The sequence below is a fragment of the Ceratotherium simum genome, chromosome 7 (genome assembly GCF_057802395.1).
Source record: "Ceratotherium simum simum isolate JZ-2026a chromosome 7, ASM5780239v1, whole genome shotgun sequence".
In the NCBI taxonomy this organism is placed as follows: Eukaryota; Metazoa; Chordata; class Mammalia; order Perissodactyla; family Rhinocerotidae; genus Ceratotherium; species Ceratotherium simum.
Window position 1 is genome coordinate 59,420,509 of NC_141906.1, and position 27,231 is coordinate 59,447,739.

Consider the following 27,231-nt stretch of genomic DNA (forward strand, 5'->3'; position numbering starts at 1 on the left):
CAGGATGGTCCCAGCAAATCTTCAGTCTTGCAGGAGACTGAAGGAACCAATTAACAGGTTAGATGGGAAGACTGGCAGAACTAAGGATTTTATACATAGTCAAGCTGTCCTTGAGTGCACACAAAGCCTTCCAGAGAAATCTACTAGGAATTAGTTTCATTCCAAGAAAGAACTAAGAAACTTTCAGAAAAAAGACTAATGATGAGCATTTAATATATTCATTATAGAACTAAGAATAACACAAGTACTGAAAAATAGGTAGAAGAATAGTATGTGAACAAAATAGAAACAATGCAACTAAAATAATGGGAGGAGACGAGATAAAGGGGAAAATAGAAACAGGTAATTGAGTCTGAAAAAAAAAGATACCATTTTAAACTGAAAGTATATTATTAGTTTTAAAGAGGAACTTGGGTACTAGAAAAGATTTTAAAATAAAGATAACTATTATATGCACCCCCGTGTTCACTGCAGCATTGTTTACAATAGTTAAGACGTGGAAGCAACCTAAGAGTCCATCAATGGATGAACGGATAAAGAAAATGTGATACACACACACACACACACACACACACACAAACACACACACAGGAATATTATTCAGCTAGAAAAAAAGAAGGAAATCTTGCCATTTGTGACAACATGGGTGGATCTTAAGGGCATTGTGCTAAGTGAAATAGGTCAGACAGAGAAAGACAAATACCATATGATCTCGCTTGTATGTGAAATCTAAACAAACAAACAAACTCATAGATACAGAGAACAGACTGGTGGTTGCCAGAGGTGAGGGGTTGGGGAATGGACCAAATGGGTGAAGAGGGTCAAAAAGTACAAACTTCTAGTTATAAAATAAATAAGTCCTGGGAATGTAATGTACAGCATGATGACTATAGTTAATAATACTTATTGTATATTTGAAAGTTGCTAAGAGAGTAAATCTTAAAAGTTCTCATCACAAGAAAAAAAATTGTAGGGCCGGCCCCGTGGCTTAGCGGTTAAGTGCGCACGCTCCGCTGCTGGTGGCCCGGGTTCGGATCCCGGGCGTGCACCAACGCACGGCTTCTCCGGCCATGCTGAGGCCACGTCCCACATACAGCAACTAGAGGGATGTGCAGCTATGACATACAACTACCTACTGGGGCTTTGGGGGGAAACAAATAAATAAATAAAATCTAAAAAAAAAAATTGTAACTGTGTGGTGATGGATGTTAACTAGACTTATTGTGGTGATCCTTTTGCAATATATACAAATACCAAATCATTATGTTGTATACCTGAAACTAATATAATGTTATATGTCAATTACATCTCAATAAAAAAAGAAACAAAGATAACTACTACAACTAATAAAACAAACTTTCCTAAATACCAAAAGAAATGTTTTTAAATAGTAAAGAAACATAGCAAATACAATACCCACAATAATTATAGCATTAAATAAATGGCAGAGTTGAGAAGGAGTGCTTTCCAGGAGATATTAAATGAAAAACACAAAATACTAAAGAGTATGCATAGTATGCTACCTTTTGATATAAGAAACATACATGTATATTTCTACTTATTTTTGCAAAAAGAAACACAGGAAAGATGACCAAAAAACAGTGAAATTGATTACATACAAGGAATGGAGACAAATGAGGAGAAATGTATAGGAAGGAGAGTGATGCTTCTCTGAGTATAGTTTTGACTTTTGGAAGCATGTTAATATTCTACATATTCAAATAATAAAATTAAATCAATAGGAATGGGGGGAGACTTAAACTGAGTGTAAACAGAAACAAATGAACCCGATTGTATTTCAAATGAGTAAAAAAGAAAGAGAACAAATCCTGAACACTCTTTTTTAGTAAATTTGTTTTTCAACAATTCTGAATCTATCTTATATTTATTGTAGGATTGGGTAAATGAGTAAATGTGATTATGTTTCAGGAAGCCAGAGTTCTCGCTGTGGAAGAAAGAAGGTACAATCATGGAATGGGGGAAAGGAAGGAAGATCCCTGTGGTGTTGAATTGGCATTGGAGGTATAAGCGTGAACTCATGATTTCTAAACACTCCAGTAGCAATGAGAACTCCTTGTGCCCAGATCTTGGTTTATAAAGTAGATGCAGCATCCCCAAATTAGAGGGAAAGATGGTGTTGAAAAATGTGCTCATGATATGAGAAAAAAATTTAACATGAATCCATACTTCACACCATTAATCAAGGTAAATTCCAGATGCATTACATAACTATATGTGAAAGGTAAATTCATAAAGCAAATAAGGAAAAATGTAAGAAAATATAAACTTAGTGAGGGATTTCTTAAATAACACCCAGAACGCAAAAACCATAAGAAGAAAAGTTGATGAGATTTGACTACATCAAAGTTAAAGATTTCTGTTCAACAAATCACGTCATACAATCAATTGGTATGGTGGCGGATTAGAAAATGCTTGCAACATGTAAAACCAACAAGGAATGGCTTTCTAGGTTGTACCAGGAACACATGAAAACATATAAGAAAAAGAAAGGACATCCAATTTTTTTAAGGTAAATAATATGAATAAATAAATAATATGAGTAAATAGTATGATTCACAAAATGGAAAAAACAAATGACTAGCAAATATATGCCCCTAAAGTCAAGATTTTCCTCTTCCTCCAACATGCCAGATTTTCTTGTTCTGCAATTTAGTCTCTGCACCAGCCATTGCCTTAGTCTTGAATGCTTTTCCCCTGAAGCTTCCTTTGACTAACTCCTTGCTAGTCGGATCTCAATGTAAATGTTATCATCTCTTCAGAGAAGTCTTTCCATCCCACTCCACTTAACATGGCCATCCCACTACCTGCCCCATTATTCTTTATTATATCACCCTGTTTTATTTTTATCATATACTTATTATTCAGTCACATATTCTTCTTTAACTACATTTTAATTCCTCTCTCTCACCAAATAGTAAGATCCATGGTGTAGGAAATTTGTACCTTGCATCAACCTTGCATGCCCAGTACTTCGCACATAGTTGGTGTTCAATAAATACTTGTTGAGTTAATGAATATATTAATGTGTGAAAAAGGTAATACAATCCCTTTTGCTGGATTAATGAGCTTTCCAGACAAGGATGCTCAATTATAATTAAATGACTAATTAATGGAATCTTGCTAAGCAATGTCACGCATCAGAGAGAGAACTGGACAGAGTGACCATTCAATATACTCATTCTAAAAATAATATTTTATAAATCAAAGGAACATAGTTCCCTTGGAGACCTTTGTTTTGACCACAGTGCCTAGAGTTCATTATTTTAGTCAAATGGATTAAACGAACTGAAACTCAATCTTCTTTAGGACTATACACATTCTAAACACCATCACCCAGAGGGGGCCTGATGTGAATTCCAACAGGAGGTGGTGTTTGTGCAGAATTTTCCACCAGGCAGAAATAGTCTAACCATGAGTCTTTATGACTCAAGGTCACCAACACTTGCTTCCCACTTTAAATCCTGTGGAGTAACAATCACCACATGACAGTGGAAAACCCTTACATTTTGCTAACCAGGTCCCATGTGAGAAAATCCAGTGAGTTTTTTATGATCACATCTCAGGAGGAAGCAGGTATCACATGGTACCATGCCTGCCATTTCAGTTAAAGCAAAGATAACTTTATTTAACAAATTGTTGAATTTATTTCAACAGAGGACTTACACGCTTGGAAAATCTGTCATACAGCTTCTCAACATGCCATGCGATTTCTAATGATCCATTTACGTAACCTTATCTTGCCCAGTGTAACATGAGCCTCGTCTCTGTGGATTTGCAGGGATGTCTATCTATGAGGTTTGGTTTGGTTTTGTTTGTTTTACCTGAGATGAAGAGTTCAATTAAGTATAATCCTGATTCTTAACACACTATCATCATTATTCCATGCAAAATATCTCTCTTGCTTTATTTTATCTCTTCGCTCTTTCCCTTCATTCCTATCCCCTGCAGTCACTAACTATAATGTATTTTATATAATGTTCTGAACTAGGCATACATCCTCATAAAATTTGTGGTGTTCTGTGTTTGCGTACCTTTAATACAATTTCAATCTGTGTGTAACTTCTACCTCTTCAACACTATTTTTAAGATATATCTATTCCTGCATGAATATCTAGTTCAAAGCTTCTAGTTCAGTCGGTATCCACTATATTTTAATAATCCATCCTCTTGTGCAAGTGTTATTGCTGTTATCAACAGAATCTTATTTTCTATATTATTTTCAAGTTCATTGCTACTGGCTTAGAGGAACAGTGTTGATTTTTTTTATAAGTTGACCTTGTATCCAACAATTTTGCCAAATAGTTGTATTAGTTCTAATGTATTTGCATGTTGAATAGACTGATTTTATCTCTTTCTTTTCAGTCCTATGCCTTTTTCTTGTTTTAGCACTGGGCTGGACCTCCTCTACTATGTTAAAAAGCAATAGTGGAAAGGGATAATTCGATACATGTGTATGGTGATGGGTTGTAATTAGTATTTTGGTGGTGAACATGATGTAATCCATGCAGAAATAGAAGTACAATGATGTACACCAGAAATTTTTACAATGTTATAAACCAATAAAAAAATAAATAAATAAATAAATAAATATCTCTTTGAAACTTTGATGAAAATGTAAAAAAAAAAAAAAAAAGCAATAGTGAACAAGGCTATTCACTGCAGTAAAAGACGGAAAAGAATTCAAATACCCAGCAATAAGGAACTATTTGGATAAACATGGTACATTCACATGATGGAGTACTATACAACTGTAAAAAGAAATGAGGAAGATCTCTTATTTTGCTATGGAATAATCTCTACGATATACTGTAGAATGAAAAAGCAAGGTTAAGAACAGAGGATACAGTGTGCTTCCTTTTATCTAAGAAAGAGAAAAGATACAAATGAGAGAGAGAATAAAGAGAATTTGCCCCTACAAACTGTTAAAAATGATTAAAGAAGACAATTTATATAATACAAGCAAACTTTATTTAACACTTCATGAAGCGGGCAGTCTCCATTCCCAGAGAACTACAAAATGGGGCAGAAGGCAGGAAGCTTTTATAGGCATAAAGAAGTAAGAATAGAGCCCAGAGTTGGCTTGACATTTGGGGATTGGCTGACTGGATATACTAGGTGTCTGGTCAAGCAGAGTATGTACAAGGACATAGAAGTTATCTAAGTTTGGTTTGCTGCTGTGACACCCCAGGCAGGAGCAACTCCATCTTGGGCCTAGAAGTTTATTTCAACAAAACTCTCTAGAGTAGAGCCAAGGCCTTAACTCGTTCTTCTAGGAGAGTTTCTTGACCTGACGTTCCAGCTCAGTAATTACTGTCTGTATTCATTCTGCGTAGTGCCCTATCTACTGAATCCAGTTTTCAACTATAACATTTTTATACCCTGGATTCTACTTGGTTCTTTTTGGTTGGTTTTTGTCCCTGCTTTATATTACCAAGATCATCTCCTATTTCTTTGAGGATATTTACTAAGCTTATTTTAAAGTCTTAGTCCATATTTTACGTTAATTCTGTTTCCTCTAGCATAGGTCATTTGGGTGGTGTTCTTTTTCTCAAATAGACTGGACTCCTCTATTATCTTGATATTTTTGCCTCTGAGTTTATTTTCCCCTGATGATGTACCCAGAATGAGGAGTCAAGGCCCAGACTCTTGCTTGTATCGTTCCTGGGGAGCTGGAGGAAGAGGCTATTCCATTTTTGCACCTTCATCAGGTGACCATGACCTGATCTCCAGTTTATTGCAGAAGCTACATAAACCCCTCAGACATCTCCCCTAAAAGAGCTTTTTTTTCCTCGGCATTGTAATTGTCCAACTCCGGATGTGTGGAGGTGTGATATTGTGATTTATAATAAGAAATATATATTTGGAAAAAAAAAAAAAAAAGAAATATACATTTGGTTTTCATCCTCTTTCTTGGCACAGAGCTCTTAAAATTGTTACCAAACCAGATTCATTTTGCCCATCATACAAGAAACCAATCACCAAAATGATGAAGTTGCAGCAGAGAAAGTGTTTTAATCACAAGGCAGTCAAGCTAAGAGGTGGGAGAATGAGTCTCAAATCCACCTCCTGGAAAATGGGGATTCAGGGATATTTATGGGCTAGAGGGGCAAGGTGGTCTGAAGTGTGGGAATAGATGATTGCAGGCAAGGAGGAATGAGGTATTTTGACCCTCTGTGCAGGTGTAGTCACACTTCATGCCTCTTCATAGGATGCATGTTCACAAAATGGCAGCACAGGCATGATCTGAGGGTGGAGTTTTTAGCTCCCTAATGTCAGGTGTTCACCTGCACAGGCCCAGGCAGTGGGTTGGTGGTCTCAACCCACCTGAACTGGACAGGGGTCAACTCCCAATTTCTGAAAAACAACTCAGGCATCCATTACCATGGTGACCCAGGTGCTAGGGAGGTGTTATCTATAGGAACCTAGCGGAAGTCAGAAAATATATTGCCTAAGCAGCACACTAGCAATGAGCAAGTGAACAACTAAGAGCTACAATTAAAAACTTTAGTAAAACTTTAGTTACTAGCTACATAATCATTAACAACTAACTGTTCACCAGTTTTGAAATCCTTGGAATTTCCCTAGTGGTAAGAGTGATAAAGGTGAAAGGAGTATCTTTTGTTACTCGTAATAAGCCCCTTTCAACCACACCTGAGTCTATGTTAATGAGGTGACTCTTGGAGGAAGGGGGCTGGTAGCCAGAAGAATGAACCATGGGATTAGAGGGTTAGAACTTTCAGCCCCACCCTCTGAGTCTAGGTAGGGAAGAGGGTCTGGAGACTGAGTTAAATCACCAGTGGCCAACTGTTTAATCATTCATGCTTGCATAATGAAGCCTCCATAAAAACCATAACCAAAGGTGTTTGGAGAGCTTTTGGGTTGGTGAACACGTGGAGATGCTGGAAGGGTGGTCCCCCTGAGAGGGCATGAAAGCTCCATGCCCCTTCCCACAAACCTTGCCTTGTGCATCTCTTCCATCTGGCTGTTCCTGAGTTGTATCCTTTTATAATAAACCAGTAATTTGGTAAATAAACTGTTTTCCTGTTCTGTGAGCCATCCAGCAAATTATCAAACCAGAATAGACTGTCATAGGAATGCTTAATTTATAGCTGGTCAGTCAGGAGCACAGATGACAACCTAGGACTTGTGATTGGTATCTGAAAGGGGGTGGGGGCAGTCTTGTGGGACTGAGTACTTTAACTTGTGGGATCTTATGCTAACTCTAGGTAGATAGTGTCAGAAATAAAGTGTGAGCATAGTAGTAGAGAAAAACAGCAGTTTTTTTTTTCTTTTAGGAGGAGATAAGAGAGAGTAGTGAACACACAAAGGCTCCATTACCTGACTGCATCATTGTCGTCTGCTCCTCACCCCAACCAATCATCCTGCTGTTACCCCAGTGACTCGTGAAGCCCTGGGCTGGAACTGATACATTTCTGTTCTACTTTACAACAGAGCCCTCAATGATCCCCCTGGGCAATAGACAAAACAGCATAACTCAAAACTTCCTTCCCCATCCTACTGGAACCTGGCCTTCTTCTACTCTATGCTGAGTTTTCCTTCCCATACCAGGTCATAATCATTTTGCATCTCCCCAAAGGTTTCTCATGGGTTTTGCTCTGGTACTCCAAATCCTAGTGCTTTCCTTTCATTTCTGTAGTATGTCTATGGTTCAGCTGGAAGAAAGTACTAGCATTCCTGCTAATTCACTATCTAGTCTAGAACCGGAAGTAGCTTCTGTTCCTTATCAGCACTAGTTGAAGTCTCATCTGATTGATTTTTGAAACTTGATACATTTTAATCCTGTTTATTCCATCTATTAAGCAATTTTATCTTAGGCAAATTAATTAACTTCATACAATCTCTGCTTTTTTATCCCATCTTATGTAGTAACTGTGAGATAACATGCAAAGTCATCTATGAAATGTGTTGTACAAAGTAAGTATAGACTAATTTAGAAGCAGCATAGTGTAGCCAAGTATCAATTAGCTCTGCTGGGTGACAAACTATCCTAAATCTTAGCAGCTTAAAACCTATTAAAAAACAGAATTCAACTGAGTAAATTTTAAAGATCTCATTGGCTTTATTCAATGATTCATGAATCGGGCAGCATCCAATCTAGCAGATAGAAAGGAGCTCTGAGGAGCTGCACAAAATGAAGCTTTTATAGGCAGAAGGGAGTGAGAACAAGGAAGTTATACTAGGCAAAACAATGGATTGGTTATGGCAAGGTCACTTTCCTTTAGGGAATGGTGGGGGTTTATCAGGCAGATCACCTAACTATTGCTGATAAGGCAATTCCTAATTGACTGGTTTAAGATTCCATTTCTGGGAGAGCTGAAACTGTAATTAAGTTAAGTCTCATTTTGGTGATGTGAGGCTTAGTATAAATGCCTCCATTTGGCGCCTGCTGTCTTATTTTTAACAAACCACAATTTATTTAGCTCATGATTTTGTGGGTTGGTAATTTGGGCTGGGCTCAGCTGGGTGGTTCTGGGAATGGGCTACTGTCAACTGGAATAAAGGAGATAAATGGACCACTGTTTTTCATCAACAAGCAGGCTAGCTCATGTTGTTCACATGGCAGCAGGCGAGGTTCTATGGTGAGAGTAGAAGTATGTGTGATCCAGGCTTGGAACTGGTACCGTGTTTCTTCTGCTGCATGTAATTAACCAAATCAAGTTATAAAATCAGGCCAAACTCCAGAGGCAAAGAAGCAGACTCCACCTCTTGATGGGAGGAACCACAAAGTCACAGTCCAAGGCCTTGGACATGGAGAGAAAAACAATCCTCACCCACTCTTACAATCCACCACAAGTGGTTAACACAATCTCTGTAGACTGACTGCCTGGGTTTGACTGCTGGCTTTGTCACTTAAAGGTTGTGTGACCTTGGACATTACTTGACCTTTCTATGCCTCAGTTTCCTCATCTGTTAGATGAGGATAATTATAGCATATATCTCATAGGGTTATTGTGAGATTAAGTAAGTTAACGCTTATAAAGTGCTTAAAGCAGTGCCTGCCACAGAAAGCCTTTGTAGGGTAGGAAGAAATTTTCCTCTAGCCTTCTAAGTTCTGACTGGTCTAATAATTAAATTAACATGAGACAGAATAACAGAAGAAAATCAAACAAATTTAATAACACACATACATGAGAGAAACCCAGGAAAACTGAGCAACTAGCCAAAATGGCAGAAGACACCACCGTAAATACCACCTTCAGCTAAAGACAAAGGAGGGTGTTGGGGGTAGTAGTTTGGAACTTCAATGGGGAGGAAGGCAATTCACATGGAGATTGAAAAGCAAAGGTTTGGTAAACAAATGTTTACCATGCCATGCAGACAATGGGAGATGGTGAGTCTCCCCCACCACACTTAGCCCATATTCTTTGTCGATATCTCTGATGATAGTTCTGTTCCTGTTATAGGCCATTGATCTAAATTCTTTTAGGCAGTTAAGGGGGAGGCAACAAGAAAAACTTTCTGAGTTTTTGTTTCTTAAAAATAATCAGCCTAGAGGATTGCTGGGAAGATGGCAGCATATAAGGACTCTGAACTCACCTCCTCCCACAGACACAACAAATTTACAACTACCCTTGGAACAATTACGCCTGAGAGAGTACTGAAAACTGGATAAAAAGAATCCCCACAACAAAGGACAATGCAGACTGAGGTGGAAGAGGCAGATATTCCTTTCTGGAGAGGAAAAAGCCACATCCTAGCCACGGTGCTTCATGTCTGGAAGCAATCTTAAGGTATGAAGCTTTCCCTGGAGAAGTGGGAGATCAAAGCAGGAGACATCCGCCACAATAAGCAGCTTTTGAACTCAGCACAACCGAGATGACTGTCATAATGTCTGGCCTTGCTGGTTATTAAAAACAACATGGAATACCCCCAGAAAAGCTATCAAACATAAGGGAAAGAAAAGCCTGCTCTTAAAGGGCCCACACACAAATTCACCCATTTCAGAAAGCAAGCTAAAATCACCAGAAAGAAAGGTGCACAACCCCTTGGTGAAAGAGACTCACTTGATAGGCTCTGGGTGCACCTCAGTGAGAAGTAAGATCTACCCAGACTGGGACCACCTCCCCAGGGACTGAGACATTGGCAGCAGCCATTGTTGTGACCTAGTACAGGTTTGCTGACACAGATGCTGGCAGAGGCCATTGGAGTTCTTTGCTGGCCTGTTAGTGCAGGCTTTGGCCCCACCCACTAGAGCACTGATTTAATCCAGTTCAGCCAGGGTAGGCAGCCCACTCTGGAGACTTGTCCCACCCAACAGCAAGCCCTTGGGAAACCTGTGTGTGGGCTATGTGTGTGGGACCTCTGCAGTAGGGCAAGTGGGTCCACCTCTGTGGGGCAGGGCATGCATGAGGGGAAGCCTTGCCTTGGCAGAGTGTGTGGGTCCCCTTCAGTGGGGTGGGGCATGCAATGGGGCAGGACGGCGTTGATGAGATGTGTAGGCCTGTGGGCAGTCAGCCTTGTCAGCTGCAGCCGACTTGTGCTTCTCAAACAGCCACATAGGGGATTGGTTCCACCTTCCAATGACTGAAAGAACTGTGTGCTGCCATGCCTGGGGCCAGCCCCACCCAGCTGCACTGCTGTGAGAGCTAACAGACTTGCAGGCAAGAAGCCTACAGCAAGAGTAAGCCCCTGAACCTAGTAACCAGCCACTCACTTAACAGAAAAACTGCAGCAGGAATGTGCTGTTAGACCTTGCAGCCAACTGTGCTGGAGCTCCTTCTGCCTGACAAAGTGAAGGGACCGCAGCAGCTGCACGCAGCTGAGCATTACAACCAGCCAGCCAGGAGGGCAGTCTAGCCTCCCCATGCACCTGCAGCAAGAGTAACCCTGCCACAAAAGAAGGACATACGTAGCCCATACAGGGGACACTCCTGGAACATTTGGAACTGGTGACAAGAGGGAAGCACACTGCTGGGCTTCATAAGGCATGTCTTACATAAGGCCACTTCTCCAAGATCAGGAGATGTTGCTGATCTACCTAATACCTAGATATAAGCACAGAGAAAGAAGCAAAATAAGGAGACAAAGGAATATGTTCCAAATAAGAGATTAGGAGAAATCCTCAGAAAAAGAACTAAACAAAACAGAGATAAACAATCTACCTGATAAAGAGTACAAACTAATAGTCATAAAGATGCTCACTGACCTTGGGAGAAGAATGGATGAATGTTGTGAGAACTTCAAAAAAGAATGGGAAGATATAAAAAAGAACCAATCAGAACTGAATAATACAATAATGGAAATGAAAATTTCACTAGAGGGAATCAATAGCAGAGTAGATGATACAGAAGAACAGATCAGTGAGCTGGATGAAAGACTATAGGAAATTACCCAACCTGAACAGAAAAAAGAATTAGAAAGAATGAGGACAGTCTAAGGGACCTCTGGGACAACATCAGGTGCACTAATATCTGTATTATAGGTGTCCCAGAAGAAGAGACAGGCTAGAAGGGAGTGGCATGATATATTTAAAGTGCTGAAAGGAAAAAAACCTACAGCCAAGAATACTCTACCTCTCAAGATTATCATTCAGAATGGAAGGAGAGATAAAGACAAGCAAAAACTAAAAGAGTTTATCACCAATAAACCAGCCTTATGAGAAATGCTAAAGTGACTTATTTGAGTGGAAAAGAAAAGACCACGAGTAGGAATAAGAAAATTATCAAAGAAAAAAAAACAATAAAATCACTGGTAAAGGAAAATATACAATAAAGGTACCAGATCAACCACCTATGAAGCTAATATGAAGGTCAAAAGACAAAAGTACTAAAATTATCTATTTCCATGAGAAGAGGGTAACAGATACACATGCACAAAAAAGAGGTTAAATATGATATCAAAAACATAAAACGTGGAAAGAGGGGAGTAAAAAAGTAGAGCTATTAGCAAGAGATCAAACTTAAGAGACCATCAACTCAATATAGATCGCTATTCACATAGGTTATTATGTCTGAACCTCATGGTAATCACAAACCAGAAACCTATAATAAATACACAAAAAATTAAGAGAAAGGAACCCAAACATAATACTAAAGAAAGTCATCAAACCACAAGGGAGGAGAGCAAGAGAAGAAGAAAGGAACAAGAGAAGAACTACTAAAACACCCAGAAAAGAAGTAACAAAATGGCAATAAGTACATACTTATCAATAGCTACTTTAAATGTCAATGGACTAAATGTTCCGCTCAAAAGACATAGGGTGGCTGATTGGATAAAAAAACAAGACTCATAAATATGCTACATACAAGAGACACACTTCAGACCTAAAGACACTCACAAACTGAAAGTGAAGGAATGGAAAAAGATACTCCATGAAAACGGCAATGAAAAGAAAGCCGGGGTAGCAATACTTAAAATAGACTTTAAAACAAAAACTACAACAAGAGACAAAGAAGAGCACACCATAATGATAAAGGGAACAATCCAACAAGAGGATGTAACACTTGTGAATATCTATGCACCCAACATAGAAGCACCTAAATATATAAAGCAATTATTAACAGACATAAAAGGAGAAATAGATAGAGCACAATAATAGTAGGGGACTTGAACACTCCACTTACACCAATGGATAGATCATCCAAACAGAAGATCAATAAGGAAATGTTGGCCTTAAATAACACATTATACCAGATGGAGTTAATAGATATGTACAGAACATTCTATCCAGAAACTGCAGAATACACATTCTCTTCTAATGCACTCCAGGACAGATCACATATTAGACCACAAAACAAGTCTCAATAAATTTAAGACAATTGAAATAATATCAACCATCTTTTCTGAACACAATGGTATGAAACTAGAAATTAACTACAAAGAAAACTGAAAAAGTCACAAATATGTGGAGATTAAACAAAAAGCTACTGAACAACTATTGGGTCAACAAAGAAATCAAAGGAGAAATCAAAAAATACCTGGAGACAAATGAAAATGAAAATATGCCAAAATTTGTGGGATACAGCAAAAGTGATTCTAAGAGAAAAGTTTGTAGAAATACAGGCCTACTTCAACAAACAAGAAAAACCTCAAACAATCTTACAGTGCACCTAAAGGGACTGGAAAAAGAAGAACAAAGCCCAAAATCACTAGAAGGAAGGAAATCATAAAAATCAGAGAAGAAATAAATGAAATAGAGCCTAAAAACATAGAAAAAAATCAATGAAACTAAAAGTTTCTTTGAAAAGATAAACAAAATTGAGAAACCTTTAGCTAGACTCACCAAGAAAAAAAAGAGAGAAGGCTCAAATAAATAAAATCAGAAATGAAAGAGGAGAAATTATGATGGACACCTCAGAAATACAAAAGATTAAAAGAGAATACTATGAAAAGCTATACACTAACAAATTGGATAATCTGGAAGAAATGGATAAATTCTTAGAATTATACAACCTTCCAAAACTGAATCAAGAAGAAATAGACAATTTGAATAGACCAATCACCAGTAAGGAGATCGAAACTGTAATCAAAAACCTCCCAAAAACTAAAAGTCCAGATCCAGACGGCTTCCCTGGTGAATTCTATCAAACATTCAAAGAAGAATTAATACCTGTCCTTCTCAAACTCTTCCAAAAAATTGAAGAGGAGGGGAAGCTTCCTAACTCATTCTATGAGGCCATCATTACCCTGATACCAAAACCAGACAAGGACAACACAAGAAAATTACAGGCCAACATCACTGATGAACATCAATGCAAAAATCCTCAACAAAATACTAGCAAATCGAATACAATACATTAAAAAGATCATATACCATGATCAAGTGGGATTTATTCCAAGGATTTGGGGATGGTTCAACATCCGCAAAGCAATCGACATGATACAGCACGTTAACAAAATGAAGAATAAAAATCACACGATCATCTCAGTCAATGCAGAGAAAGCATTTGACAAGATACAGCATCCATTTATGATAAAAACTCTGAATAAAATGGGTATAGAAGGAAAGTACCTCAACATGATAAAGGCCATATATGACAAATCTACAGCTAATATCATACTAACAGAGAAAAACTGAAAGCTATCTCTCTAAGAACAGGAACCAGATAAGGATGCCCACTTTCACCACTCTTATTTAACATAGTATTAGAAGTCCTAGCCAGAGCAATCAGGCAAGAAAAAGAAACAAAAGGAATCTAAATTGGAAAGGAAGAAGTGAAACTGTCACTATTTGTAGCTGGCATGATTTTATATATAGAAAAACCTAAAGAATCCACCAAAAACCTTTTAGAAATAATAAATGAATACAGTAAAGTTGCAGCTTACAAAATCAACATACAAAAATCAGTTGTGTTTCTATACACTAACAGTGAGGTAGCAGAAAGAGAAATTAAGAATACAAACCCGGGCCAGCCCCGTGGCATAGCAGTTAAGTGCACAGGCTCCGCTGCTGGTGGCCCAGCTTCTGATCCCAGGCACGCACCGACGCACCACTTGTCAGGCCATGTGGTGGTGTCCCACATAAAGTGGAGGAAGATAGGCACGGATGTTAGCTCAGGGCCAGTCTTCCTCAGCAAAAAGAGGAGGATTGGCATGCAAGTTAGCCCAGGGCTGATCTTCCTCACACATGCACAAAAAGAATACAAATCCATTTACAATTACAACAAAAAGAATAAATTTAACCAAAGAGGTGAAAGACCTGTACACTGAAAACTATAAAACATTGTTGAAACAAATTGAAGAAGACACAAAGAAATGGAAAGATATTCCGTGCTCTTGGATTGGAAGAATTAACATAGTTAAAATGTCCATACTTCCTAAAGCAATCTACAGATTCAGCGCAATTTCTTTCAAAGTTCCACCGACACTGGTCAAAGAAATAGAACAAAGAATCCTAAAATTTATATGGAACAACAAAAGACCCCACATAGCCGTAGGAATTCTGAGAAAAAAGAACAAAGCTGGAGGTATCACAATTCCTGATTTCAAAATATACTACATGTTATAGTAATCAAAACAGCATGGTACTGGCACAAAAACAGACACACCAATCAATGGAACAGAATCAAGAGCCCAGTGATAAACCCACATTTATGGACAGCTAATTTTCGACAAGGGAGCCAAGAACATACAATGGAGAAAGGAAAGTCTCTTCAATAAATAGTATTGGGAAAACTGGACAGCAACACACAAAGGAATGAAAGTAGACCATTATATTACACTATACACAAAAATTAACTCAAAATGGATTAAAGACTTGAATGTAAGACCTGAAACCATGAAACTTCCAGAAGAAAACATAAGCGGTCAGCTCTTTGACATTGGTCTCAGCAGCATATTTTCAAATACCATGTCTGACTGAGCAAGGGAAGCAATAGAAAAAATAAATAAATGGGACTACATCAAACTAAAAAGCTTCTGCACAGCAAAGGAAACCATCAACAAAATGAAAAGACAACATAAAAATTGGGAGAAGATATTTGCAAACCATATATCTAATAAAGGATTGATATCCAAAATACATAGAGAACTCATACATCTCAACAACAACAACAAAAAAACCCAATTAAAAAATGGGCAAAAGATCTGAACAGACATTTTTCCAAAGAAGATATACAGACGGCCAACAGGCACATGATAAGATGTTCAACATCACTAATTATTAGGGAAATGCAAATCAAAACTACAATGAGATATTACCTCACACCCATCAGAATGGCTATAATTAACGACAAGAAATAATAAGTGTTGGAGAGGATGTGGAGAGAAGAGAACCCTCCTACGCTGCTGGTGGAAGTGCAAACTGGTGCAGCCACTACGTTAAACAGTATGGAGATTCCTCAAAAAATTAAGAATAGAACTACCATACAATCCAGCTATTCCACTGCTGAGTATTTATTTCAAAGAACATGAAAACACGAATGCATGAAGATGTATGCATCCCTATGTTCATTGCAGCATTATTCACAATAGCCAAGACTTGGAAACCACCTACATGCCCGTTGAGGGATGAATGGATAAAGAAAATGTGGTATAAATACACAATGGAATACTATACAGCTATAAAAAAAAAGATGAAATCTTGCCATATGTGACAACATGGATGGACATTGAGGGTATTATGCTAAGCAAAATAAGTCAGAGGTAGAAAGTCAAATACCATATGATCTCACTCATAAATAGAAGATAAAAACAACAACATGTAGATACAGAGATTAGATTAGTGGTTACCAGAGGGGAAGGGGGGATGGAGGAGGAAAGAGGTGACTGGGCACACGTGTATGGTGATGGATGGTAATTGGTCTTTGGGAAGTGAGCATGATGTAATTTACACAGAAATCAAAATATAATGATGTACACCTGAAATTTATATAATGTTATAAACCAATGTTACCGCAATAAAATAAAATAAAATAAAATAAATAAATAATAATAAAAATAATCAGCCTGAAATAATCCTCATGTTAAAGAGACACATTTTGGGGTGGCAAATTTGTTCCCCTTCATCTGTATGTGTTTTGTTTTTTTTTGTTTTGAAGTCTCTCTCTACTTCTTCACCTGTGTTCATCACATTCCCTCCTGGATGAGAGATGAATCTCTATCACCCTCCTTCCCCCAATCAAAATTCTACCCATCCGTCAATGCTCTGCTCAAATCCTTCCTTCCTTTTTCCTTTTAATCGGTATTACTTCTTGCCCCTTCTGCACTCCAACATCACTCTTTGTCACTCCAACATCACTCTTTGATAGCAGTTGTCACATTCTGCCTTGCATGGATTACATATTTATTCATCCAAAAGTAACAATGAGCTCCAACTATGTCCCAGGCACAGGATAAAGGGTGATGAACAAGATATACACAGTCCCTGGGCTTCTTGGACTACAGTAGAGGAGAGAGTTGTGTATGTTTGTCTCTTCTAGATAAACCTCCTGACGGCAGGGATGAAGTCACATTCACATCTTCATCTTTCATATACCCTAGCCACAGTAGGTACTCAAAAGCTGTTAATTGAATTGAAATATATTGAATTGAATTAAATTGAATCAAATGTTATCAAATTGATAATATTTCATTTGGGTCACTAGTTAACTCTCTTTTTGGTTGCTTGTGACCAGGAAGAGAGCTAGATTACCTTTAAAGCTTCAGTAAGGGCCTTTTTCAAAACATATCCTCAAGCTCTCCCTGTTCAGGCTCTGAAATTAAGACAGACGTTTTCCTCAGCCAAAACCAGAAGGGTCAGCTTCCAGAGCATGTGTCACTTGCGGCTTTTCACAGAGTCTGTGTGAACAAAGCCCTTCTCTTCCCCTCTCTGCCGCTTCCCCTGAGATGAAATTTGTGTCCGTGACTCAGTGCTATAATAGACCAATGAAGTTCCTGTCAGTCAATGTAACATGGCTGAGCTCTGACTCTGAAAATACCCTCAAGTCCTGAATCACAGAGTATTTTGATGCTACTAAGCTGGTAGGAGCTTCTACCATGAAGTGGTTTGACAAGTCAGTGTAGCACAAGATAAAAACAAACTAAATCATAAAATAAATGTAAAGGAATTCATAAAGTTCTAATTTATCCCATGACAGCTATTTTTGAAAAGAGAAATTACCAAATTCTTTCAGAATATTTTTTCTCATTTTTTATGGGTGGAGCTGGGAGGACCCTAAGCACATGTATGGTCTACATATTTAATATCCCACAATCGGGCCAGGAGTTACTATTACTTGTAGGGGAGGAATAATTATTCCTCTACCCTCTTGGTTCTTCTGGCTGCTCTAAGAATTAAATTGACATGAGACAGAATAACAGGAGAAAGTCAAACAAATTTAATATCATGCATACATGGGAGAAACCCAGGAAAACTGAGTAACTCACCAAAATGGCCGAAACCACCACCTTAAATACCATCTTCAACTAAAGACAAAGGAGGATTTTGGGGGTACTGTTTTGGGACTTCAAAGGGGAGGAAGGCAATTCACATGGAGATGGACAAGCAAATGTTTGGTAAACAAATGTTTATCATGACTTGCAAAGACGATGGGACATGGGGAGGACTTTGACGAAATGGGTCTTGCTAGCTTCCTCCCTGTCTACCACACATAGTTCATAATATAGTATAGTTATCTACGGTGATCACCAAGTTCATATTATACTATAGTTATCTATGGTGATAGCTCCTTCCTGGAACAAGCCTTCTCTCTTAAATTCTTTTAGTCAGGGGGAAGGTCAAAGTTTTTCTAAGTCTTTTGTTCTTAAAAATAATCAAGCCAAAGAGACACATTTTGGTGTGGCAAATTCTGATCCCCCACATACTCATATTTAACAAAACTGAGATGGAGAAATAGACAGGGCGAGGGATGTAACCAAGATCACAAGGTCTGTTACTAGCTGAGCTGAAACTTCAGATTTGCATCTCACACTCTTCCCCATAGAGCATACTGCACAAATACCACGGGGTGTGTGTATGTGTGTGTGTGCATGCATTCACATGTGTGTGTGTACATGTTGAAATCAGAAGTAGAAAGAATCTACAAAAAACAAAGTGACCTCAGGAAGGCTGGGATTCTGAACATCTGGGTGGACCTGCTATCTCTCTATGGATGCAGTTGCTGTGGGAGTATAAATTCCCAGGAGACTTGGATCACATTCTCTGGGACTTGGAATCTCAGAGTGTAGCACCATCCAGTGTACCTTGGATCAGACAGGGAGCCGGTGCTTGTCTAACTGCCATGGAGCAGAGCTTCCTCTGCTGCTATGGATATAATGCAAGAATCAGGCTTGCTTTTTGGGGTGGGGAGGCGGCAAGAGTGTCAGTCATTCTGCTGTTCAGGTACGGGGGGTGGGGGGAGAGTGTGAAGAAGACGGCAAGTCATTTATTCTTTCCATGATGGGCAGACTTTCAGTTTCACAGACGGATGATAAAACAAATCTGAAAGCAGTCTTACCAATCTTTGAGTCTTAGGAGCTTGGTGTTTGCAGCCCAAGCTGGAGGAATATGGAGACTCCAAAGTAATACAATCTTAATCAGATAAATGTCCTTTCACTGGTTATTAATTATCAGAATGTCAACAACAACTGAACAAAGTCCCAGGGGCCTCTTGTTCCTGTAATGCTGGTATTTATTTTCCAAAATTTTCATTTCAACACTGCCACCTAGTGTCCAGTTCTCTGATTTACCAGGCCTTGGGTTAGTGGTTCAAGGAAACACTGTTCAACTCTTAGACAGGAAAGTCAATACTGTCTACCTCAGAAAGATATCTATGACACTTTGTTGAATGAAAAAAGGAAAATTAAAATATGATATGTTCTATATAGTTCCATACATGTAGACTTGCGTGTATTATGTGTGAAAATTTTATTCATATATGCATATGCATAAAAATCTGGAAAAATATTACCCACATTATTGATGGAATCTCTGGTTGGTAGGATTTGGGGGAATTTTTTATTACTTACTTATTCTTATCTGCACTTTTTCGGTTTTTCGTAACAATAGTCCACCATTTGTGTAAATAAGGGGAAAGCTTAATTCTTAAAAGAAGATTAAATGAGCCCCCAAGATGAGAATCCACCCAAAAAAGATTATTTTCTTTTTTGTTTGTTTGTTTTTTTGTGTGTGTGAGGAAGATCAGCCCTGAGCTAACATCTGCCAATCTTCCTCTTTTTGCTGAGGAAGACTGGCTCTGGGCTAACATCCATGCCCACCTTCCTCCACTTTATATGGGACGCCGCCACAGCATGCCCTGACAAGTGGTGCGTCGGTGCACGCCCGGGATCTGAACTGGCGAACCCCAGGGCCCCTGCAGCGGAGCGCGTGCACTTAACTGCTTGCACCACCGGGCCGGCCCCAAAAAGATTATTTTCTAAAGTTAAATATACTTAACAGAAATTTGTTGAGCATCTACTATGTACAATGTATTCTTTTGATCATAAAGCACACCAGTAAAGTCATGTAATAATACTAGCTCCCATTTAATGAGTGTTTGCTATGTGTTAGGCACCATGCTGAGCTCTTCGCATTTTAAAATAACCTGAAGGTGAAATTACTAAGGTGAGGATACTGAGGCTCAGAGAGGTGGAGAATATATATATCTCTCAGAGAATATGTGAGGTTCAAATCCAGGTGTTTCTCCAAAACTCGACCGCTGAACCACTGCACAATTCCCTTCCAAGTTTCTAAGAAATTCTCCCGCATTATCCACAAGCATGGCTAGAACAGGGAGTTAAATTTTTTGAGTGCCTGCTAATTGTTAGGCACCATTCTTTAATCCTCATGGAAATCTGTGAAGTAGATATTTCTTACAGTACAACCACATTACAAGTAAACAGAAGTCCATCTTTATATGATAACTTTACCTGAGGTCACAGAGATAATAAACACAACAAATAGCACATCGAGCACTAGCTATGTGCCAAGACTCGTTCTAAGAACCTAACATGAACTGACTTGTTTAATCCTCCAAACAACCCAACGAGGTAATAGGCACAATTATCCTTCTCATTCTGCAGATGAAGAAAAGGCTCAGAGACATTAAATAACTTGCCCAAGACTTAAGCTAGTAAATAAGAGCTGGAATTTGAACACAGGTTTGACTGACTCCAAAACCCAAACCTTTCCCTCACCCTGATGCTTCCCTGGCCTCCCCTGATCAACACATATTTCAGATCAGTAATTTAAGATGAGACTGCCATCATCTTCATTTTACAGAGGAGGATCTGGTGCCCAGAGACTTGAACACAATAACTGTCATGGTCACTCTGCTAGTTGATAAGATTAGAATCAGGATGCCTGACTCTCAGCCCTCATATACCCCTGGATACAAGTGTATGTTGACCATAAATGGTTATTAGTGTATTAGTTTTCTATTGCTGTGTAACAAACCACCACAAACTTTGACTTAAAACAAAAGAAATTTATTATCTTATGGTTCTAGAGATCATAAGTCTGAAATGGTTCCCACTGGGCTAAAATTAAGGTGTGGGTAAGGCTATGTTCCTTTGTTGGGGCTCTAGGGAAGAATCTGTTTTCTTGCCTTTTCCAGTTTCTAGAGGCTACCCACCTCCCTTGTTTCATGGCCCTCCTTCCATCTTCAAAGTCAGTGTGATTTTGGAGTTCATGGAGTTGGAAATTATCAATGATAAACAACTTGACAAAAGAAAAGGTGGTTGTTGGCGTGCATGAGCTGCTGCATTGTGAAGGATCCACCATCAAGACAAATTGGAGTAGAAATGCAGGATAAGCAGTAATTGATGTCCCTTAGTCAAACAGCACATGTAATAATATATAATGACGCTAGCATGGTCTCTGGAGGTCCCTGGGGACTCTGCTCAGTATATTGACCAAGATATGGTGACCTACAGAGGGGAAAACCAGGACTTTTGAATGGAATGCTGCTGCCGCAATGAACTTCAAAATTTATACATTCTCCTCTCCCTGAAAAAACTGGTATTAGAACTGTTGGGATAGAAAAATGAGGAATGAACCACCAGAAATACCTAGGGAAACCAAAGATCCACAGGATATAGTTGATGTGATGAGGAGGCTTCCACTACAAAAGTGCTGATACCTTAGGCAGTGTCAAGTATCTCCCCTGACCTGACAGAGGATAACCCAGGCTCAACCCTGGGGATTCTCTAACACACATTTCCTAAGTTAGACCAGAAGTGATGTTAAGCAGGGAATGGAGGACTGCCCAGACTATGGGTAGGGATGTCAGGTTGGGACAAATCTATATCTCTCATTCTAGAAAGTAATGAAAAATACTGTATCATACCATTGACCCCCCATTGGGGTTTTGCTGAGCAGGACGTGGGTGCAAGGAAATGAAGAGTTTAGGTGAGAGTGGAAGAAACCCGAGCAATCAGTCACAGACTCTAGGCAGGAGGGGGAGGAGAAAGAGTATTCCAGAAGGGGGAAAATTAAAGTAGTTAAAGAAGAAGAGTTCAGGAGAGCTTGAAAAACAGGTATGCTGGGTAGGAGGACGTAAATTGTGCTCAGAATATAGTATACAGGAATTTAAGACATAAAGGTAGACCATTTCTGAGTAATAACAAAATATAGGTGTGATAAGGGAGTAACTGTTACAGAGAAATTAAGGTAACAGTCATTGGCATGAAGGACATAAAGAAGGTGCAAGGTTCAAGTGTGGGTAATTCATCCACATGGGCACAGATCATCTGAGTGATGGAAGTTGGGTGGGAAGACCGAAGTCCAGTGTCAAAATCTTTAATGAAGGCTGCAGAGTCACTGGGAGGCAGGAGTTAGTTGATCACCCAAGAGACAGAGGGTATAAAACTAAATACAAAATAGGAAGATAATAAAACAAAATGTACAGTTGCATTGTTGGAAATAAATTTTATTGCTGTGAGAAAAATCACAAACTAATTATTCCACTGGGCCAACAATGGAAATAATACTGTTGGCAACAAATGTTATTGCTATGGCAATAAGACACAAATAGTTATTAATTCCCATCAGAGAAAGGATTCCTAGTAGGTGTTATACTTTTACAGAAAAATAGTCAGATTTTTCACACTTGATAGCTTATTCTTAAACGTAAATCATCCTAAATTTAAGATAGTGGAATGACTTTCCAGATAACAAATTTGTGGGGGGGGGTGGTTCTCATTTTCAGCCAGGAAGCTATCACAAAACTGCTCTATCTTCATTGAGAGCAGCTTCTTTTCGAAAGGGAATAGAATAGCTTAGATTCCTTGAAAATAGTTACTGCCCCAGAATTTGGTGTGGACACATTGGAATCTTGGAGAATCTCCCCTAAAAAGGTGAGTTACCTTTATGGTACTCAAAGTACTAAAGGTTGCATCCCCGAGGACGATTGATGGTCTGGGTGGGGAAATAGTCTGTATGTTGAGGGCTGAAGATTTAAAAACCGCTTGACCCCTGAAAGTGCAGACCCCTGGGCAGGAAAGGAAGTCAGTGGTTCTGGGCAATAGATGCCTACTTAAGTGCCTGAGCCCAGCCGACACTTTAAGAGATGACTGTGTATAAATTCAAATGCCAGGTATTAGGGACTGCAACACGCCTGGCCAAGCTTCAGCAGGCTCAGATCATTCATTGGAGAACCACAAAGCACCACATCAAGTTTGCACGTGGATCAGCACAGGCCTCCCCCAGAAAGGAATGGCATCCTGTCAGGCTCCAGGGACCAGCTTCTCCACGGTGATACCTTATGTTGGGGAGAAGAAACAACAGAGGCTGAAGAATCAGAAATAGCTCCTCTTGGGCCGGCCCCGTGGCTTAGCAGTTAAGTGCGCGTGCTCTGCTGCTGGCGGCCCGGGTTCGGATCCCGGGCGCGCACCGACACACCGCTTCTCTGGCCATGCTGAGGCCGCGTCCCACATACAGCAACTAGAAGAATGTGCAGCTATGACATACAACTAGCTACTGGGGCTTTGGGGGGGAAAAATAAATAAATAAATAAAAATAAAAAAAATAAAAAAAAAAGAAATAGCTCCTCTTGCCTATGAAAGTTGGACAAAAGCACCCCTCATTCTGAATTCTGAAGTGCTGAACCCCCTTGGGTTTTCAGGGAAAGGGGAGAGCCCCAAAGAGAGAACTTCTTACTAATAAGGACAATGAGTTCTAGAGTAATTCATTAGTGAAATAAACGTGATGTAACCGTGCCCCCATTTTATGGAGCAGTTTATATCTGTGACATTAATAATAAGTCACTTTGTGCTTCCTTTATTTTTGGATCTTCCTGCTTCACCGTCAACAAGAGAAACAGCTGGGTGTCTCGAGATAACAAGGTAGTGAGACTATGAAACTTGAAATAGCCAAAGTGTATGAAGAGCGTGTGACTGCAGCATGGTGACACAAGAGCCAGCACCCTCAGAGGACAGTGGCCCCGACCATAGCCAGAGGGGCAGTGCCTTCTAGTGCTCAGCACTTGACCTGCATTCTCTCACTTAATCCTCACCTTTTCAGATGAGGAAACAGAGACACACAAATCAAATCACTTGCCCATGGCTCACTCAGCTAGAGGAAGAGCCTGGCTTGCACCCACCAATGCTCACAATCACCATGCCCATGCCGGGCTGCTTTATGGTCACAGGGTTGGTGTTTTCCTCCAGAAGAGATCTCTGGTCAGGCCCTACAGACGCCAACCTATTTGTGAATCACAGTTTACCCAGGGTCTTTTTGGTGGTTGTTTGGTTTTTTCTTAAGCTGTAGCTGAAGATCTCCATCTCTCACAGGCTTTAATGTAGCAGCACATTAATTATTCTGGCTGGCATCTCTAATAGTTCCCTGGGTAGCGGGGCTGTGTCTGGGAAGCAGCCAAAACCTGAAGCTCAGAACTTATTTTCAAATTCCCAGGGACTAAAAACACTCTCTGGCAGGCTTGGGTGCTACCAAATCAAGTGCTATCAAATACTTGCACTTGAGTGCTACTACTCAAGATGCAACAAGGTGTCAATGCTTAAAGCTCACAGTTCTCTTAGTTCTACTAAGACCTCCATGTATTTAAATAGTAATTATTTTATTGTAAAAATTAAAAACAGGGCCAGCCTCGTGGCGTAGCAGTTAAGTGCTCACACTCCGCTGCTGGTGGCCCAGGTTCAGATCCCGGGAGCGCACTGATGCACCACTTGTCAGGCCATGCTGTGGCGGCATCCCACATAATGTGGAAGAAGATAGGCACGGATGTTAGCTCAGGGCCAGTCTCCCTCGGCAAAAAAAGGAGGATTGGCATGGATGTTAGCTCAGGGCTGATCTTCCTCACAAAAAAAAAAAGTTAAAAAGAATACCTTGCAATTTGGCTACTGTTTTTATTTTTTTCCCACTTCACAGATTTTGCTATTTCAACAATGATAGATAAAGCACGTGTTACTATTTTACCATAGCAATATAGTATGGTGGCTAAGAGTGCAGACTCTGGAGTTATACAGATGAAGGTCTAAATTTCATAAAGTTGCTTAACTCCTTTAGGTCTTCTGACAGAGATGCACACAAATACCCCCAGGTTTCTCCCCATCCAAGCACATAGTAGAATTGCATTTCTATGTCCCTTTGAATTTGGATGTAGCCATGTGACTTGCTTTGGCTTATGAAATGTAAGAGAAAGTAATATATGTCACTTCTGGGCAGTCTTTAAGAGCCAGAGAAGAATTTTCTATAGTTCCCTCTTTCCCTCTACTATGGCTGCTCCATTGGCCTGGATCCCAGAGTAAGGACAACTTGAAGCAGACCACAGTGGACATGTAGTATGGCCAAAAATTAAATCTTTGTTGTTTTAAGCCAATAAAATATTTGGTGGTGTTTGTTACAGCAACGTAACCTAGTTTATCCTGACTGATACAAGCCTCAATTTCCTCATTTGTTAAATGGAGATATAAATAGAGTCTACCTCCTTAGGATGTTGTGAAGTTTAAATAAATAATGCATGTTTTAAAAAAATTTAGCACAGTGCAACATATACCACCTCTAAATCAATGAGAGCTAAGAGAGTGGAAAGTGGCAAAGAGTCGCCCAAGATCATCCAGATTTTTAGTGATAGAACCAGTTTCTTTCCTCCCAAACAGTCACCTGGAGAGCCTATAAAAGTCTATCTATTCAGGGGCCAGCCCGGTGGTGCAAGCAGTTAAGTGCGCATGCTCCGCTGCAGCGGCCCGGGGTTCGCCAGTTTGGATCCCGAGCGTGCCCGATGCACCGCTTGTCAAGCCATGCTGTGGCGGCGTCCCATATAAAGTGGAGGAAGATGGGCATGGATGTTAGCTCAGGGCCAGTCTTCCTTAGCAAAAAGAGGAGGATTGGCAGATGTTAGTTCAAGGCCGATCTTCCTCACACACACACACAAAAAAAGTCTATCTATTCAGATATGCAGATTCTGGCTTCCAAATACAGTCATTTTCACCACCGTTCTTGTTAACACTGAGGTGGTCATAATTTCCTCTAATTCCCCTTCCATTTAATTTGCTTATCATTTCTCAATAACTCATGTTCTAACCATAGGAAATATAACCTACTGACCTAGGCTTTCCTTTCTCCCAACTAGAGCAGCATTTCACACCAAGTATCTTCTAAAATTCTTTGTTCTGCCCCATTTTAACTGATGCCAAGAATGAGATTTCCTGGGAGAGATTAATGTACAGTTAATGGATGCCACCATCGGGCATCATCCTGAACAGTAAACCATATTTTGGTTTCTTACATCATAGAATTATTACTACTTACCAAAACCAAAAATAGTGATTCGCAAGTTTATGATCACACAGAACATGGGAAAAACATAATCCACAAATACAGATGCAGTATTGCTGAGTTCCTGTTATTTTTTAAGGCTCATAGCCCCTGTACTATGATGAATGCTTAAAAGTGTATGTTTGCAAACTTTCTCGTTCCATTAAGGTTTAAATATACCACAAAGTAGGACAAGATCTGTCCACAAGGATCTTATAATTCCATTTGGAAGATAATATATTCCCATGGATTGTTAATTAGGTAAATTAGGCAGAAGGTATTCAAATTCAGTATTTTCATAGAATCCCCATTTTCCTATATTAGACATTAATACCATAAATCAATTTTTGAAGGCCCTATGGTGCCACAGCCTAGAACAGTGCCTGACTCTGTTGCTCAATAAACATAGTTTTGAGTAAATAGATGAATGATGCTGCTGCCAGCCCATAGTTTCATCCCAGCATTATCCCCACTGAGCAATTGGTATTTATGTAACTGTTTGACTATTTTATCTCATCTTGCCCATCCTGTTTTACAAGAAGCAGTGCAAATGAAGTTCCAATGATGAATGTAATTTTTATAAAAGTGATATAATAAAACAAAAATGGAAACTGTTTCCATCTTCCAAAAAATGGAATCATAGAAGTATTAAATCTATAAACTTAATCAGGATCACTCGTCTATTAAGCTGTGAAGGAGAATAAAATGAAGAATGTATACAAAATACTTACAAAATGCTGAAAATCTATCACCAAAGTATGTGCCTAAAATATGAGATGTAGTTGGATATTCTGAATTTCTTAGCTCTCTTGGAATGAACCTCTTCACCCTTTATAACATGTAAGTGTATTGTTTGATTTCCACCTTCAACTGTCATGCACATTCTGAGGAATGCAGTATGTTCATGCTAGGGGACGACTGGTGTGTCAGCAGAGTGGGACAAAAGAGGAAGTGCTGTGGGCCCTCTGAAGAGGGAGAGAACCCTGTGGACTCCATCAATCAGAAGGAGGAGATGGACTTGAGCTGAAGCTTCGAGAATGAAGTATGCGTTAGACACA

At 39.4% G+C, this 27,231-nt stretch overlaps 1 protein-coding gene across 3 annotated transcripts in view; it reads right to left on the minus strand.

Annotated features, from left to right (window-relative positions):
- The window catches only part of SLC35F2 (solute carrier family 35 member F2), a 109,925-nt gene that overhangs the window by 25,024 nt on the left and 57,670 nt on the right, over positions 1-27,231 (minus strand). Inside the window, exon 8 of one of the 3 annotated variants that reach the window (XM_087433656.1) lies at positions 22,585-23,159. The exons of the other annotated variants lie outside the window; for them this stretch is intronic. Within the exon in view, the coding sequence (XP_087289782.1) occupies positions 23,088-23,159 (72 nt within the window). The 3' untranslated portion in view covers positions 22,585-23,087. Of the gene's footprint in view, positions 1-22,584; positions 23,160-27,231 lie in introns of those variants that run through there. 3 annotated transcript variants of the gene reach the window in all.